This window comes from Poecilia mexicana, unplaced genomic scaffold, assembly GCF_051168715.1.
Source record: "Poecilia mexicana isolate PSO_F unplaced genomic scaffold, ASM5116871v1 scaffold_2, whole genome shotgun sequence".
Taxonomy (NCBI): Eukaryota; Metazoa; Chordata; class Actinopteri; order Cyprinodontiformes; family Poeciliidae; genus Poecilia; species Poecilia mexicana.
Genome location: NW_028263371.1, coordinates 21,840,873 through 21,859,748, shown reverse-complemented (window position 1 = coordinate 21,859,748; position 18,876 = coordinate 21,840,873). Strand labels below are relative to the sequence as shown.

Sequence of the window (18,876 nt, the reverse complement as noted above, 5' to 3'; positions counted from 1 at the left end):
CGGTCCTCTACAGCTGTTTTGACCTTTGACCCTTCTCTTTGGAGCTGCTCTGGCTCAGTGGGCATGGTCGGGTCATCAGCCTATCTGGACCAGTGTTTCCAGTATATATTTCCTCTCCTTCACTGTGTTTACATACAATCTGTGTCGTTGCTCCTCACATTGTTAGTTGTTTTTGTTTTCATTTAACATTTTCATCATTGATTCATTCAGACCTTCAATCAGACTCTGATTTACTGACCAACATTCTTAATTTCGAACTTTAAATTATTGTGCAAGAAAACTAAGATGCTTCTTGTTCAACACTGAATATCAACCAGTTAATATGATTTCTAATATATCTCCATAGAGTCACATGAACCAGTTAGAAACTGGTTTCTTACTCTGGTTCTGATGGTCCAGGTTCAGTACTGAAGCCTGGAGGTTCATCTTTGGACCGGTCACTCCTCATGGAGGGACAGCTGGATCCTGGAGGTTCTGCTCTCCCTCTGTGGTTCTGACCTCTGAAATACAAACATGTTGTTATTCAGATCAATCAGTGAGAAACTCTGAGATAAAAATCAGAGAAGAAGCTCTGTTCCTGCAGGGCTGTGCAGAAACCTTTGGAAGGGCAGGGGCTCAAAGTTGAAAATGGGCACATTGAATAAAATCTTAAAACACCGTACAACAACATAGAAACAATATTATTAATCAAGAATTTAATATTTAATCAGATCATACTGTGTCATTGTCATCATGAGGGTACATTACAAAACAAATATAGTTTATGTTTCCCTGATAGGTATGAAGGTGCTGTTTCTGCTGCTGACAGTCCTGAGTTGATCTGAGACTAGCTGTTAAACAGACCAGAGATCGCTGGTTATGAAGATATGGAATAAGCAAATTTTCTGCTACTTTACTAAATAAGCTCTACTACTTCTATTTCACCTCTATAGCAACTTAAATATCACAATAGCAGCAAGGGGTTAACTCTAACATTTTTCTATGTTATTAGTTCCTCTGAAAACTAGAATTGTGAAACTGAGTGATATCAAAGCAAAGAAAACTCAATAGCTGCTGGTAGGGCCCTCCAGACATCCAGGGGCCCCTAAATGGTTGAATTGTAACACAGACCATGCATCTAAAACATTAACATTTATTTATTGACAATGACAATGTTATTACATTTTATTTAATGTGTTCAGCAGAGACAAAAAAATTAATTTAGGATTAAATTAGGAAATTTACTTTGTAAAAGTGCAAAGAATCATCTTGATAATTTGACTGTTGTGTTACCATAGCTACAACATGGTGTAATCTTCGTGTTTGAGCTGGGCGTGTTCACAAATACATCACAGCAAATAATAGCTGTGATGTATCAGTGAGAGGGCGGAGGAATCTGCTACTGTCAGTACTGGAGGACTGTGGTGACCTGAGACAGCCCTCTCACCTCCTGGGCTGGAGGTGAACCACCAGCCCAGATCCCGTCAGCAGCAGAGCAAACCGCCTGGTAGTAATGTTAGGTGAAGGTAAAGTAGAGAGCGCACAGTGAGCTTCCAGTGCCGGGGCTTTGAGGTGAGTTGCGGTTCCAAGGGGTGCCTGCAGGATATTATTGGAGGGTACACATGATACTGTTACTGTACCTGACCCACAAGAACACAACCACATCTCCAAAGTGCATCAAGTGCGCATCAGACAAAACCAGTACAAACCTAGGCCACAGCGTGTAATGCACATGGCCCAAATGTGGTTTATTTTACATAAATTATGCTAAATAATAAAGACATGAAAGCAAAGCCTACCCGTGTAATCCACGGGCGGTGGAGGATGGAGGTTCTCAGCTTCACGTGGTGTGTTAGATGCACTGTTTGATTAATCCCTACTCCTTTAGCAAAGTTTTGACTATCTTAAACTGTTTAACCCTCCCACAGTCTTAGCGTGGTGTTCAGGAAAAGCAGCAAATGTCATGGTCAGCCAACCGGATGAGCCTTCATATCTTCAGTTGGAGAAACCACAAAAAAAAAAGCTAATAAACTGGCAACCTGCCAGAACTGCACACATGGTAAAAAGCTCAGGCGGGGTTCACTCGACCCCTCTTACAACTACAGTAGGGTAAGGTGACCAGATTTCCAAGACTAAATCTGGGGACATTTCTCACTCGGCGATAAAGAAAAAGCAAATTCATGAAACTAAAATGAAGAAACTGGGACAGTTGGTTTACATATTTATTAACATTTAAACATTAAAAATCAAACGTAAAAGCAGGAACATCTCTTCACACAGTAGTAATATTACTATTAATAATAATAAAAGTAATAGCAGTAATAGAAAACTAAAACTAAACATATGGGGGGAAATTGTGTACATACTTTGTAAGTGAGCATGCATTTACATGAATATTGTTGGTACCCCTCTGATGATGAACAAAAAGCAGAAATAACTTGAAAGTAACAAAAGTAGTAAAAAATTGTTTACCGACAAAAGTCAGACACTGCTTTTAAATTGTTGTTTAATTAAAATGATGGTAGCTAAAACTTATTAGCATTTTTGTGCCTGTGACCATAGGCGTAGGAAGCGGGGGGGACGGGAGGGGACATGTCCCCCCCAATATTGGAGAGAGTCACATTCGTCCCCCCCAATAATTTCACCGCTGTTGCGAAGAATTTTAAAATCTTCCACTCCCGTGCTTTTATTTTGAAGGCGCACAACAGCGCATTCAGCAGAGCGCTTCCTGCCCCTCCCCCCTCTGAACGGCTCAGAGTAAAGGCAGCAGCGGAGAGTCAGAAACTCAGTTAGAAGGAGGTAAACTGTCTGTCAGGACTGTTGCCATGAATATCGCTCGTTTATAACATCTTGTTGTCAGTTTACCTTCATATATAGAACTAAATCTTTTAGGTTAAGCCGTTTTAATTCTGGGATAGTCACATGTCCAAAATTTTACTGCCAACTTTGTTTAAAAGTTAGCTAGTCTAGTCACAATGATTTAGAATGAGACTGAAACAGCAGTGAAATTTTTATTATTTAAAGTGAGCAACACCTGATCATACTCGACCACTTAATATGTATTTATATATTATATTATATTATATTATATTATATTATATATTTAGGATAACAGCAGTGCTAGAATGATGAAGAAAGGTGAAGAAGCTCTGGTGAGATCTTCATTTAGTTTACTGAAATATGTATTAAATGTTTTTAATTTTTAAATAAGCTAAACTATTTTATTATGAGAGGAGCAGGTCAGGGAAGACATAAGAGAGCCAGGTGGAGTTTCAGTGTAAAGATATAAAAAATATATTAATTAATTACATTAAAAATTATATTAATTAATTATATTAATTATATTAAAAATTATATTAATTACAGGAGACAATAAAAAAGGAGAGGTTTAAAAATAAATTAGTGAAAATTTTTGCTACACAGTAAATAGAGTTGAGATGTATAATAATGTATACATCTGAAAATTAAGTTGTTTAAATTCTCATTCTGTATGATAAAAACATTTTTTATATATTTAGTTCACATTCTGACACTGTACATTGCTAAAGTGTCTGTTGTAAATCCATGAATCCATGCAGGAACATCAGGCTGCAGAGAGTCAGAGGGAGGCAGAGACAGAAACACATATCCATAGATATTTTAGTTAAATGTTTGCGGCTGAAAATGACAGGGAAAAAAAACCATTTAGGCTTTTTGCCTCAATGTTTTTTATGGATCATGTTTGGTAAGTTACTGAATGTAGAGCTGGAAAGTGAGACTGAGTTAACAGTGAGGAGCTAAGGTATCTGTTAGACGTGAAAAGTATAATTTTTATTTATTTTGTAGATCAAACTGTTGCACTGATGTAGAGAGTTGTTCAAGAAGAACAAAACTTGTTTTTTAGATTTTATTTTTGTTGGTCAAATTGCTGTATTGAGTTTAAAACTGCTGAGTCCTACTTTATGAGCTGTTTTCTACTTTGGTTTTAGAAAGAGGTAGAACCAGTTCAATTACCAGTCAATTTATATCAGTGCATTTTGACCAATAATCAAATGTCTTTTGACCAATAAAATATATCAGAATCTGGTAGCCTGTCTGTGCTACCAGAGTATTTAGCTTGCTAGTTGTGAGGCAAATGCTAAAGTGAGTGTTCATCCTGGAATGATGGTCATTATACTATGCATAACTTTAATCTGATTATTGGATTGTAAATAGTAACGTGTTAGAATCCCTATTATTGAAACAAGGGTCAGATTAGAGTAACGCATTCCTGACGTGTTGATGGCATCAGGCACGTGCAGAGGGAGGGGCTGGGGGGGGCTTGAGCACCTGCCCCTTTTGCTCCTTGCCCCCAAGTGCCCTTTTGGTCAAACTTTTTTTTTTTTTGGTCTTATTTTCTAAGCCCTCTTCTGACACATAATAACGTACTAAAATTATTTGTTGTTTACATTTTTAATAGTATAATTCTGTAAAGACAAAATATGTCTGGTGGTCCAGCTCTGATTTACATGTCCTGCTAAATTGTGAGTTTGAATATTGCAATACTTTCTTATAACAAAACAGACCTGCAGAAAGAAATTACTAATAAAATATCTTACATATGCATAGCTGTATGATCTATATAGATATTTTCCTTAGCTTTGATTGTATATCTCACAATTTTGTAAATTATCATTGTTTATTAAACTCTGAAAGCTGTGGGTTTGTTAATATTCTGTCCTAGAATGCGGTGAGATGTGCCCTTTTTTTTTGAGCACCTGCCCCTTTAGTGGTCCCTGCATGGCCCTGGATGGCATAATTGTTTGACAATTCTGCTCAAGCTATTTACTGATCTGTCAGGTTTCCGATATGCGTCCCCCCCAATGACAGACTCGTTCCTACACCCTTGCCTGTGACCATAGAGCTGATGCACCTTTTGTTTCATCTTTCCAAAGGTCTTTGTGGTAAATTCCAGCCTCACTTTTATTATTTGCTTTTCTCGTTGGTCATTTGACATAAAGTCCACCTTCACTTTGTGTTGTGATTTGAGTTCTTTGTATATTTATTTCGAGGTTTTTCTGTGTTTGGTTCTGTTTTCTGATAGTCTCTCTGTTGTCCTATCTCCCCTGTTGATTGTGCCCAGCAGTTTCTAGTTCCTGTGATTACCTTCCCTGTGTATTTAGTCCCTCGTCTTGTCTGTGTTCCTTGTCGGTTGCTCGTTGAGCGTCGTCTAACGTCTTCTCTAAGTTTGTTCTGTTTCCGTGTGTTCTCTGCCAGTCTCCTTGTTCCTGTGTTCTAATGATGGGTAGATGAGGTGTCATGTATCGTTTCGACCCATAGCAAAACTGTGTCAGTTCTGTGTCGATAATGTGTCACTCAATACTGACACCTGCTGCAAATTAAAAATTCCTACAGGCAACGTAGTGATTTGATGACCTAGTGGTCTATACAATAAGATTTAAGTCTTTGTATTTTATTGAATATTATATATTGTATTATGTCATATCTTCAGTTAAAATAGATTTGATATACAGCCAATAAATAATGTGAATATGTACCATACAGTGAAAATTTAAGTTAATGTGTTTGTAATGAGGATGCTTGTGGACTGTTTTTCCCCCCACAGATTTTTATAAAAAAAAAAAAAAAAAGTTTTTACAACATTTTGAACTTTAGTCTGTTACGGTTTTTTGACAAAACTTCTCCTGCTGTAGAAAAAAATGAAGTAAACATTACATTTACAGTGAACCCTTGTTTTTCTTGGTTGCATTCCGAAAATTACCCATGATAGTAGTTACCTTTAGGTTTTACAATTATTATACAGTATAATTAAATACTTTACATTGACTCCAAAGAACAAAACCTGTTTTCAGATCAGCGGATGTACGTGTGCATCAATCGAGCCTTAATGTGATCCGGAGTCATGTCATTAAAGCGTCTCTTCCAACCTGCCCTGCGAGATTCACACCTGGCAGAGCGATGGATCTGAGTCTGTGGTCGGGTTCTGCTGCCTCTGGCCACAGTTAAATTCCAGTTGGCATTCAAAGTTTCAGTTTCCATCTCCTGAATGGCCAATCTGTATTAAATACCGTAACGTTATTGGCACTGAGGTAGAGAAGAAGCGCGGAGACTGTTTTTACTAATCATATGGTCAATCAGGACGCAGAACACTGTGGAAAAAAAAACTGCACAAAAAATCTGCGAAGCAGAGATACCGTGAAAAGTGAACCGCGTTACAGCGAAGGATCACTGTATATGAAATCATTTATGAAAAGCAACTGAGTAATTTGTAGAATGGCTGCATATCTGAGTTTATTTGAGACTTCATTCTCATGCCTGGTCTCATAATGCCTCAGCATTGAGGAGGTGGATTTATTTAAATAAGACGGCTTAGTTAAACAAATGCGACACTTAACCTGCAGAACATAATATGAAAGTGAACCAAAAGTCAGTTTCAGCTGAATTTGGGTTCAGATAGATCAAGTAGAAACTGACAAGAACCGGATGAAACAACAAAAATGAAAATTTATTTTCCAATATAAGATCAAAATGGTCCCACACTGAGGAAACCTTTCTTTTGAGGCTGCTCCATAGTTGACGCTGTAAAAGGTTAAGAATTTGTTTGGCAAATGCTTTTGACAGATTGGCTTCCTTATAAACACAGTTTGGCGCGTTAATGTCATTTTGAAACGATTCCTGTATCGGTCACGTGACTTGCTGAAACCAATACACGGGTTTTGGTCTGTGGGCTTGATGCATGCGCCGACGCATCGCTGCTGCCGGACCCATCACTACTGTGTTCCCATTATTAAAATATTCACTTCCTCCATAACCTGGACTCCTGTGTTTGTTCTCACCACCTCCCAACACCGCCCCATGACACCTTGGAGTTCACTTTTACTTTCTGGACTTGGTTGTACTGGACTTTCAGTAACCATTCATATCATAATTCTCTTAAATTTGTCAACTTTCTTCCTGCGGCCGCAGCCAGGGAGAATGGCTAGAGTCCTGTGAACCTTAAGTTTCAGAATAATCTGTGCAATTGTAGTCATCTTTGTCATTTTCTTATTCTGTTGAACCTCAATTCAAAATAATGTCTGATTTTTATTGGTTAATTTTCAGTACATTTTCATTTATTACTTTATCAGTTTCAGGTTGTTCCAGTGACAACGGTGGGTTTTTCAGTCTTTAACAGAATATACCAACTTTGTCCACATGTGTATGTTGTGCATGAATGGACACATAAGTGTCCATAATTACATGAGGTCTGTGTGTAAACTTATGTAGTTGATATTTAAGGACATTGTGTGTGTTTGAGATGAGTGAACTCTGGTCAGGAAGTCCACTAATATGAGCTCATCTCTGGATCTGAAAACCCTCCTCTATCTGAAGAGCCATCAGCCATATGATCGACAGAGAGGTCTGGACAGAATAAGAGCAGAAAAGATTATGTGAAAAACTGAGAAACACCACAGGTGATGGCAAAAAGAAACACTTCAAATACAACATATAAGACGCAATTAAATAATATGTTTATATTTCATCTTTCTCCAGCTTTGTCAGCTTTCCTCATTCATTCAGTTTATCAGACTATTTTCCTCCTGTCTCATCTTTTATCAGTCTGGCACTATTCTAAAACAGAGACATAATAACATCACAATCTCCCCCAAAAACATTAGGATCTACATATGACACTGAAAATTTGCTATGTAATAAATAAAATTAAGATTTGTTTTCTTTTAGAATTTGGTTATTTTGAGATGAGCAGCTGGATTCTTCCTCGTAAAATGTTAGTATAAATATGAACCTTTTCATCAACTGATGGAATGTCAAAAATGCCATATTTAGCAACAAAGAAAAAAATTTGTTTGGAGCTAAACGAACAGAAGAAATGATTTCTCCATCCTCATCCGTTTCAGTCCATGCTCTACTCAATTCAGTTTCCTTGTCCCCGAGTGATTCTAGTTTTTGTGAGAAACTTTCATACATATAAAGTCATATGTAGCTTTAAAAATACAACCCTATCATGACCAGTTAATTACAAAACGTCTTTCTTTACAATGAGTTTATTTTAATCATCCTGTTGCTATTTCTCTCACTCTGGCTAATTCTGTAGCTGCTTAGTGTGCTCTTGTCCTGTGTTAACAAGAGCTTAGTTTTATTTTGCCGTGAACCAAATCTTTATGGCGACAAAGATTAGCCCAATCCAAACAAAACACGTTGATTCACACATACCATACCACTGGACAGTTCCCCTTCAAAGCTGGTCAAAACTCAAACTCTCCTCTTCCAGCTTGTTGTTTTTTCTGGCAGCGTGCTCTGCTCTTCTTGATTTTTATTGGTGGTTGGCTATGATGCTCTTCTCTGTAAGAACAGCAGTTACAAGCTGCTGTTGTAACTGCTGTTGTTGCGCGCAACACGCTCACTCGCGCTTTCTACTCCCTGCCATATGGAGTCTCCGGCTACCGTAATAACGATCTATAGGAAACTTTTTTTTCTCATTCATAAAACGCTAAAATCGGGGACTGTTCCTGGAAATTAGGGACGTCTGGTCATCCTACGGTAGGGTTCTAACTCCGATCATTCATTTTTAGCTTCTAGAGAAAGCTCTAAGCCGCCAAATAAAAAGTAAACTTTAACCAATAACACTTAGACTTAGGTCGTGCCCTCCCTTACAGACTCACACAGATGTTAGCTGCATACAAGATGTTTAGATAAAAAAAACACTTGTAACACTTTATTTGAAGGGGTGTGGGAAAGGTGACCTGTTATGAACATGAATAACTTCATAAATGTATGACTGTTGTCATGGAGAGTCATTTGGCAAATTGACACTTTCAATGCAAAGGTGTACTAAAATTTGCATAAAAAGTCTATTAAAAATGTCAACTTTGCAGTATTGCAGTAAATAAAGAAACTTTTCATGCAAAATTACATTAAAACTTGCATGAAAAGACAAAAAATGTCAGCTTTGCATTAAGTGTCATTATTTACAAAATATTTCATGACAACAGGAAAAAGTTTTCATGAAGACTCCCTCATATTCATGACAGGTGCTATGTCATGTTTATGATAGTCTAATGTTAAACTCGAGTCCTCAAGGGCCAATGTCGTGGAGTTTTTAGATGTGCCACAGGTACAAAACACTGGAATGAAATGGCTTAATTACATCCTTCTTGTGTAGATCAGTTCTCCAGAGCCTTGCTAATGACCTAATTATTCTATTCAGGTGTGGTGAAAATGTTGCAACGTTGATGCAACATTTTCATCATTGATTCATTCAGACCTTCAATCAAACTCTGATTTTCTGACCAACACCCTTCATGTCGAGCTTTAAATTAATATATAAGAAAATTAAGTTACTTTTTATTCAAACACTTAATATCAACCAGTTAATATCATTTATATTTTATCTCTATAGATTCACATGAATCAGTTACACTGTAAAAAAAAAAGTCTGTAAATTTCACGGTAAAAAATGGTAAAATACAACAGTTTCTGACTGTAAAATCCAAAACATTTTATTACCGTAGAAAATACATGGAATCACCGTAAGTCAACACTACAAAATAAGTCCGTAAATTTATGGCAAAAAACGTTAAAATCGTTATGGTTGCTGACTGTAATATAAAAAGCACTTAATTACTGCAGAAAATACATGAAATTACAATAACTCCATCAGCACATATTGCAGGTGATTTTGAAATGTAGAAAACAGAAAAATTGATTGTAAAAATCTAAGCAATTATAAAATTCATCAAAAAAGAAAAATTGTAATATTGCCTGCAGCTAATTACCTTAAAATTAATCAGCTGAAATTCCAAATTTTGCTGATTTTTTTTTTTTAAGGTTTTGTTGGTGCTAGTGGCCTTTATTTGAAAGTAGTTTGACAGGAAAGAGGGTAATGAGAGAGGAGGAAGACATGTGGCAAATGTCACCAGGCTGGGAATTGAACCTCTGACCACTGGCATGAGGACTAAGGCCTCAATATATGAGTTGTGCTTTGCCCCTGCGCCACCACAGCACCCCTTGCTGATGTTGATATCTATGATGTAAAACCATAAACCAGACTGCAAAAGTAATTTACTGTATTTTCCGGACTATAAGCCGCAGATTTCTCTGCCGCTCCAGGTTTTCCACAGCGATGTAGCAGCAGCAGAGAGGAGCGGACACCCAAAATGCGAGTCATAACAGGTCAATTGAATATCACATTTATTATGGTTGAAAAAGAAAAAGTTGCCAAGTTTAGATTTAACTGAAATGATTATCAGGGCGTATGAGTTTGAAGAGAAAAATCTCCTTATTGTCTGCTACTAGCATGTGCTAAATGAAAATGGGCACCTTCTTCTTCTGCTTCTTTAGATTTCAACGGCAGCTTGCATCCATTATTGTTGCACTACTGCCATCTACTGGATCCTACGGTGGCCCTGAGGTGCAAAACACTACAACATTAACGAAGCACAATTACAAATACAAAAACACTTCAACATTACGGAAAACACAACAACATTACGGAAAACACAACGACATTAAGAAAAACACAACACATTTCGGAAAACACAACACATTAAGAAAACGGAAAAGGTAGGTCCCCGTGGAGACGTAAGGAATCGCTGATTGGACTACAGCTCGTTTTACTTCTGAACCGGAAGTTTTTCTGGAGACCCTTTTCACAGTGATGTCAGACAATGGGCGCCGTAACTCGAAGAGATGTATCTTTACTTCTGGTGTGATTTTGCCTCGGGAAACCTGACTGAAAAATTCACAGATACTCATTAGCTTAAAGATATACTAAAAGTTAAGGTTAATTGCAACAGCATTTACGTGTTAGCCGTTATTACTCATTGTCAATCCACCATTCTCTAACTGTATATATAATAAACAGCCTCCGATCGGAGAATAAACCAGCTAGCAGCAGCTTTAGCCACAGTTCGGAAACGTATACACGCCTGCCTGTCAGTGCTGTGTTGTTAAGTTTCACTAAAATCACTGACATCTTCCAACAGTTGTTTAGAAAAGCATTTTAAATATTGACTTAAGCGCTATCTGCCAAATAATTTACATATTCTGATGTGATTCATAATTTCTCATAATGTTTTGTTCATCTTTCTCAACAGTAGCCTACCTAGCCTACCATATCTGGGATGGTCTTGTTCCTCTGTCCATGGCAGGTTCAGTCAATCAGCTGTGGAACATCTGCTGCCTAGTCAAACTATCATGGGCCTCTTGATTTAAAAGGAGAAACCAGTACAGAGCCTCCCTGCTCCTGCAAGTCACACTTCTTGGATGAACACTCAATACTGCTAGCAGTTGTATTAGAAATGAAATCTTTGTGTATCTATCCTTTAATTAATATCTATATGTATCTATTAATAAATTGATGTTGTGTAGAGTTCTGTAAAAACTATTGTGAATAGCTTCTCTTGAGTAATCTACAGATGTGCAACTTTTACATTTAAATTGCTTTTTTTTGGTAAATCTTACACATCTGGCAACGAAGTATGTGGAGGAGAGGAAATGAGAAAGGAGAGGAGCTTATTAAAGCTGCCATTGTGGAACAAAGACATAAGGTTTGTGACCGTTTCTTGCAAACATCTATGTAATAATTATATTAAACACTGTACATGGATTCATATATATATATATATATATTAGAGATGTGCCGATCAGGTTTTTTCCTGCCGATACCGATCACCCATGATGGCCGATACACCGATACCAATCACATAATTATTATTTATTTTTTTTTTTTTATCATAAACACTACCGGTTACATTATGTGGAAAAAGGAACCATGAATTCACCTTAATTTAGACAAAAACTTGTTTTTAATAACTTTTTCCAAGAAGAAAACTAAACAAAACAGGTATTGTGCAAATTGTACTGCTATTGATATACTATCTTTAACAGACTGATAACATATGAAGGCTCTGAAGAGGCTAAATAATGCAAAGAGCCAAAATAAAACTTCTCAACATTGCCAAGAAGTTCAAGTATAAAACTTAACATTCAAAGGCAAAAACAGGATCCATTACAATAAACAATCCCGAGTTACTGAATGAAAACTTCCTGATAGCATGGCGGCTAGCTGATTACTGCTAGTTCTGATTGGCTGTTTCTGACTGAGCGGAGTAATTATGCAGATCAGGGAGGAGATCGATTATTTTTTTAGAGATTATCTGTCTCATGTTAGGACAGCGGAAGTTTTAATACGTATGTAAAATTTATTTTTTTAAGTTAGATGCTGCAGCTTTAAACAGAGGTTTGGTGTGAGAGTCACTACCAGGTGGAGCAGAAGCGGCGCTCCGTCTGTCAAATATTACTACCTGTAGCGTAGCAGCGGTTCAACAGCGAGAGCAGAACCAGCGTCTTACATCGCAGCACGAAGACAAATAATTTTGCGGGTTATTTGTTTAGCTTTCTGACCGTCATGCTAATCCGGGTGAGTGTTTGTAGCTGTGCGCTGCTTTACCTGCTATCTGATCCTCCGTATGTCTTTTTTACTGCAGTGAGCCTCGATGTAGCCAAACTCCGTCAAGTATGGCATTGTTTTTATGTCGTATTAGCTTCGTTGTGTTGATGCATTTTGATGTGCTTCAATTTTCCGCCGCAACACGCAAACTTCCCCATTCACTCAGTGGGATATAGTTACACATCGCTTAGGATTTGTTGCGCAGAGTGAAGGAAAGAGGAGACCAGCTGCACAGGCAGGCTGCGACATGAGAAGCAGGTGATCGGTATCGGTAAAAGAGACAATGATCGCCGATCACCGATCATGCACTTTTTCACGAAAATCGGCCCGATTATGATCGGTGACCGATCGATCGGCACACCTCTAATATATATATATAGAGAGATATATAGCTGACTGTATATATACAGTCAGCTATATAGTCACTGCTCAAAAAAATAAAGGGAACACTCAAATAACACATCCTAGATCTGAATGAATGAAATATTCTCATTGAATACTTTGTTCTGTACAAAGTTGAATGTGCTGACAACAAAATCACACAAAAATCATCAATGGAAATCAAATTTATTAACCAATGGAGGCCTGGATTTGGAGCCACACACAAAATTAAAGTGAAATGTTCCTTTTATTTTTTTGAGCAGTATATATATATATATATATATATATATATATATATATATATATATATATATATATATAAACATTACACAAACATAATTATCACAGTTAACAATTTAAGTCATTGAGTCATTGATAGAGAAAATTTATTTACAAAAGGTATATTTTTATTTCAACAGTATGTACTCAGGGTTTACAACTTAAGAAGACATCCATGTAGGGTCCTTGGCGGGTGCCAGTCTGCAGTGAACTGGTGGGTGACAGAGCCAATGGTAAACTGTAGTGAGCAGTTTGAAGCAGAAGTCCCACCATGTGATCCACAGGGTTTTCCCACCTCAGCACAAACTTCATGCACTTCGTTTCCACAGGCACCACAGCAGAATCAAGTGTAACCTGTTAAAAGGGATATAAAGGTGTTTATTCCTATATTATCAATTTTCTACTGCCAAGTCTACAACCGGATCAACCCCAGCAGCTGCTTCTGCCTGTTAATCACTGCAGGAGGCTGACTGACAAGGAAGAGGGTCTAAGCAAAATAAATACATAAATAAATATACAATAGATCTATCATTCACATAACCTAGATCTGCGAAAATTAATTTAGCAAAAAATAATTAATCTAATGGTTAATAGGCTCCAACATATGTGAGTAGAGCTCATCACATTCCTCCAATGAAACTTTAATATCTATCTTCCTACTCGTGTCTCTATCTTAGCAAGAGTTTGACTTCTCAGTTTAGCATAACTGTCAGGTTTTGGACTTGAGACTACAGGTAATGTCGCTACTGAGAGGGTGGTGAAACTAGCGTATGACATGAGGAGGGTGACGATCATGCATTTTACGTGACAGGCAGCAACCCCAGTCTATACTATAAAAATCTGATTAAGATTAGAGCCTAAATACGTTCTATTTCCAAAACAGAAAGGCTACGTAATGTTAGCCAGCTAACAAATTACTATTGCTAAGTAATTCCCAGTAAGTCAATATTTAAAATGCTTTTCTAAACAACTGTTGGAAAATGTCAGTGATTTTAGTGAAACTTAATACAGCACTGACAGGCAGCGGTGTATATGTTTCCTAACTGTGGCTAAAGCTGCTGCTAGCTGGTTTACTCTCCGATCAGAGGCTGGGTCCTTTAAATACAGTTGGAGAATGGTAAATTGACAATGACTGATAACGACTAACACTTAAATACTGTTTTATTAAAGTTAATACAGAAAGTGAACCTCTAAACGTTACAGCACTGACAGACAGTGGTGTATATATGTTCCCAACTGTGGCTAAAGCTGCTGCTAGCTGGTTTATTCTCCGATCGGAGGCTGTTTATTATATATACAGTTAGAGAATGGTGGATTGACAATGAGTAATAACGGCTAACACGTAAATGCTGTTGTAATTAACCTTACCTTTTAGTATATCCTTAAGATAATGAGTATCCGTGAATTTTTCAGTCAGGTTTCCGAGGCAAAATCACACCAGAAGTAAAGATGCACCTCTTCGAGTTACGGCGCCCATTGTCTGACATCACTGTGAAAAGGGTCTCCAGAAAAACTTCCGGTTCAGAAGTAAAACGAGCTGTAGTCCAATCAGCGATTTCTTACGTCTCCACGGGGACCTACCTTTTCCGTTTTCTTAATGTCGTTGTGTTTTCCGTAATGTTGTTGTGTTTTCCGTAATGTTGAAGTGTTTTTGTATTTGTAATTGTGCTTCGTTAATGTTGTAGTGTTTTGCACCTCAGGGCCACCGTAGGATCCTAATATCTATACCTCAAATTCTCAATGATCCCAGTATTATTTTAAAAAAAAAACAAAAAAAAATCTTCTTTTTCCCCTCAATGTTATTTAACTGATCAACAACATTCTCAAATTTCAATTCCCTATTAAAACCTAATTCAATTTTAATGGGCAAATTCTTCTTTTATTTCCAATTTTGACTTCCAATGATTCACTTCCTGCTACAGAGCCCCCTGGTGGTTGAAGAAAAATCCACATATAAGCCGCACCAGACTATAAGCCGCATGGTTCAAAGCTTAGGAAAAAAGTAGCGGCTTATAGTCCAGAAAATACAGTACATAGATTAGAATGCTGGTGTGAAACTTTGGTTTGTTTCTTAATAATTCAATCCATACTGACTTTGATATATCAAACTGAAATCTCAGAGGAAGACCAGGTATTGAACTGGCAATTTACCGATTGCAGGGCAAACTCTTACAGCGGACGCCACCATCATTATGAGAGACAAACTGACCATAGATTTGTCACATTTAGAGAACCGTATGGTAGGCCCTGCTGCTTGGACAAAGGTGAAGTTGAGTAAAGGGCGATGCCACCTAATTTTTCACTTCAGTCAGCATCTTTAATTTACCAAAAGGATTTGGCCAATTTTACTAAGGGAAAACCAGAGCTGCCGGTATTTTACCGTATTTTAGCAAATACGGTAAATACCGTATTTGCTAAAATACGGTATTTTACCGTATTTTAGCAAATACGGTAAAATACCGGAAGTTTTGGTCGACAGAACTTTACCGTATTTTATAAAATACTGACAGCCAGTATTTTACTGTAATTTTACGGTGGAATTCTGGCAACCCCAGCTGCCGGTACTTTACCGTAAAACAGAAAACATATTTTATCCGTAATTTTTTTAATGGTGGAATTTCGGCAACCCCAGCTGCTGTCGTTTCACCGTAAAACAAAAAACCTATTTTACCCGTAATTTTTTTAACGGTGGAATTATGGCAACCCCACAATGTAAAAACACAACAACAAAAAAAAAAACATATATTTTACGGTGAAACGCCACCAGCTGGGGTTGGCAAAATTCCACCGTAAAAACAATTTACGGTGTTGGGAACCCGGGTTGTTGGAATGGTTCCTTTTTGCTACTTTCCCCCTCTTTTACCACCAGAGGGTGCCAGCCCTCCATCCTTCTCACTGTGATCTCCTGTTGTGGACTTCTAGTGATATCTCTTTGTGCCTCTTCCTCATGTTATTCCTCATGATGCTGTGGACTCACTGGTTGCCTGAGTTCCACTGACCCCTCCGCAGTAAACCAAACCTCTTTGGATTACCCTGTTGTCAGCCTCACTTGCTCCTCGCCTTCTGTGATCCAAAGTTTACCTGTCCGCCGTCCACCGCAGCCTCTTGGTCAGTCAAGCAGCAACCCTCCACTGAACCAAATCCCAGTAACCACGGTGATTCTTCCCCCCCGGACAAGATCTACCTCCACCCAAGTAAGACCAGTCCGTTTATTCTGACACTGCCGTTTTCCACAACCCCTGAACTCACCATCTCTCTTTTTTTTTTTTACCTCCCAGTGCTCCGGTGATCCAGATTGCAGACTTTCCCCAGAACTCAATTGTTGATCATTATTTTGTGTTTACAATAAACGTATTTAACCGATTTCTGTTCTCCGCCTGGTGTTCTGCACGTGGGTTAAGAAATTAGACTCCATTATGACATACGGGTAAAATCTGTTTTTTTTGTTGTTTTACGGTAAAAAAAAAAAAACGCCGGCAGCTGGGGTTGCCAAAATTCCACCCAAAATTACAATTATGGGTTTTTACAATTACCCATAATTGTAAAAACAATTATGGGTAAAATCTGTTTTTTGTTTTACGGTGGAATTTTGGCAACTCCAGCTGCTGGCATTTTACTGTAAAATCTACGTTTTATTTCTTACAGTGTAGAAACTGGTTTCTTACTTTCTGTCTGATGGTCCAGGTTCATTACTGAAGTCTGGAGGTTCTTCTTTGGACCAGTCACTCCTCATAGATGGACTGATGGATCCTGGAGGTTCTGCTCTGTCCCTCTTTAGATCCTGATCTTCCATCTTTCTGCAGAGAGAAACCAGAACCAGTCAGTCCAGTGATCCAGTTCCAGTAAGTGTCCTGTGAAGCAGAAAGCTGGTTCCCATCATGAGTTCAGAGGATCAAAGTAAATCAGGTGAATGAACAAGTGAACATTTCCTATGAACTAGTGAACTTATTTAACTCCCACAGTGAACCTGAACGCATCATGACTCTATTGTAGCTCCGTATGGAGAGAGTCAGTGTGCTGAAGGTTCTGAGGGAGCAGCAGCTCAGGTCGGGTCCACAGCTCTTCTCAAGACAGAACAAGCTGGACCCACTGCTAGGAATCATGGGTAATCAGCTGCTTCAATGGAGGAAAGAAGCCCCCCCGCCCCCCTCACTTGGAGAGGCCTGAAAAATATTCAGTCAGCTGATCTGATTGAACTTCAAAAGAGACGCATTAATACAACTTTTTTTAGTTAGAAACTGAAATGGAAATAGTTTGTTACAACTGAACTAAAATGTTTTTTTTTATTATTTCATAATTATTGTGACATTTAGGCATTTAAATGTATTGTTGTTTTTAGGAGTGCACCGATAGTTTTCTGACTGATCACTGATCTTTAATAAGCCTGAACTGTCAATTCCAATTTTGACTGATGGGAAATAATTTTTGTTTAAAATGTTGCTAAATGAAGCAAGAAAGTCACTGTTGCCAACTGCCTCTGGATCAGAGTTCGTCTGGATCTGGATGCATTTTCCCAGCAGCGCTTTGAGAGACAAAGAGTTTCTTCCTGCTCCAAGGAGCAACAAGAGGAAAACCTGGGAAAAGACGAAACTCGGTGAGGAGGAAGAGAGGAAATATGTGGACTGGTTAAAGCCGGTTCTGATCCACAGACAAGAAAAACATCAGGTTCTGTTGAACCCCAGACAGAATTAGGGATGGAGTGATGAATTTCACTTTCTGCTGATTTCAACAAGCAGAGAAACTAGTTTACAATGTTTTTGTTCTGGTTTTTAGGTTAAATCACCAGAGAGAGTCGCTGCAGCAACAACACTGATGGACTGTAAAAGTTACATTAAGTTCTCAGTTTATTTAGGTTAAATCTGAAAAGTTCATTATTGCTCCACACAAACAGATCAGATTTAGATGCTGCTGTCATGGCGTACGGCTTTATTTCTAAAACTGTTAACATACAAGATAACAGCTGAACAAAGTGTTAAACAAAAATATAAATAAATAAACTATAAGAAAAATAGAAATCAGAACATTACAAAGACAAAGTATGAGTGCAGCATTAAGGCAGAGATGTTGGCTCACTCTGGGTTGAAGGCTAAAAAGAAAGAAAAAGTGTTATTAAACGAACTTTAAAAAGTTGTCAGAGTTGACCATTTGCCAGGATAGCTGCGCAGTAAGCTGTGTGTTTATGGTTTGTTCATCATTTTTCTTTCATTGTTACTTATAGATCCATAAGTAGATCTATAAGCAACAACGTCTCACAATAAAGCTTTTCATTTCATCCAATTATTTTCTGGATGAGGCCTTTAATAAAGTATACAGAGCTGCAGCGGGGACCGCACCCTATGAGAGCCGAGAGACCCAGGCCGAGGTGGCCGAGACCCCGGGAAGCCTCCATATGTTAGAAAGCCACTAGAGAGCCGTGTCTCTCGTGTCTCTCTCGGCTCTCTGGAGCCGCTGTCTCCTCTGTCTGCGGCTCTCTAATTCCTCTTGGATCCGCGGTCAGCGGCAACACTTACCTCTGTTAACAAGTCAGTCCGTTATGTCCGTCCTCTGCTCAAAATGGAGACTGACCTGAAGAAATTGACCAAAGTTAGTTAAACTTTTTTGCACAGGAAGTCACGTGACTTCTTCAGCGTCAGCAATAAAAATTTGATTCATCTGAATAAATATTAACAGTTCAGAAAGATTTTATAGACTGAAAGAAAACTAGAAGAAAGCTAAAAAAATAAATAAAATAAATAAAAACTTCAGTATTTCTGCTTTAAACGCTGCTGTAGTCAGTTTAACTACAGTTCCCATAAGCCTCTACAGGA

The 18,876-nt window shown here is 38.0% G+C and overlaps 1 protein-coding gene and 1 long non-coding RNA gene across 2 annotated transcripts in view; both read right to left on the bottom strand.

The window, feature by feature from the left end:
• LOC148160602 (NLR family CARD domain-containing protein 3-like) overlaps nucleotides 1-18,657 on the bottom strand; it is a 30,446-nt gene extending 11,789 nt beyond the window's left edge. Inside the window, exons 1-3 of the mRNA XM_088003810.1 lie at nucleotides 18,580-18,657; nucleotides 16,735-16,866; nucleotides 381-500 (exon numbers count right to left, since the gene is read on the bottom strand). Of these exons, the coding sequence (XP_087859936.1) occupies nucleotides 381-500; nucleotides 16,735-16,862 (248 nt within the window). The 5' untranslated portion in view covers nucleotides 16,863-16,866; nucleotides 18,580-18,657. The remainder of the gene's footprint in view (nucleotides 1-380; nucleotides 501-16,734; nucleotides 16,867-18,579) is intronic.
• Nucleotides 13,160-14,615, bottom strand: LOC148160603 (uncharacterized). Its single transcript, XR_015762345.1, has 2 exons — nucleotides 14,438-14,615; nucleotides 13,160-13,423 (listed from the first exon to the last, which is right to left on the bottom strand). It is a non-coding gene; the product is annotated as an uncharacterized LOC148160603 (long non-coding RNA).
• Nucleotides 18,658-18,876: the final 219 nt, after the last annotated feature.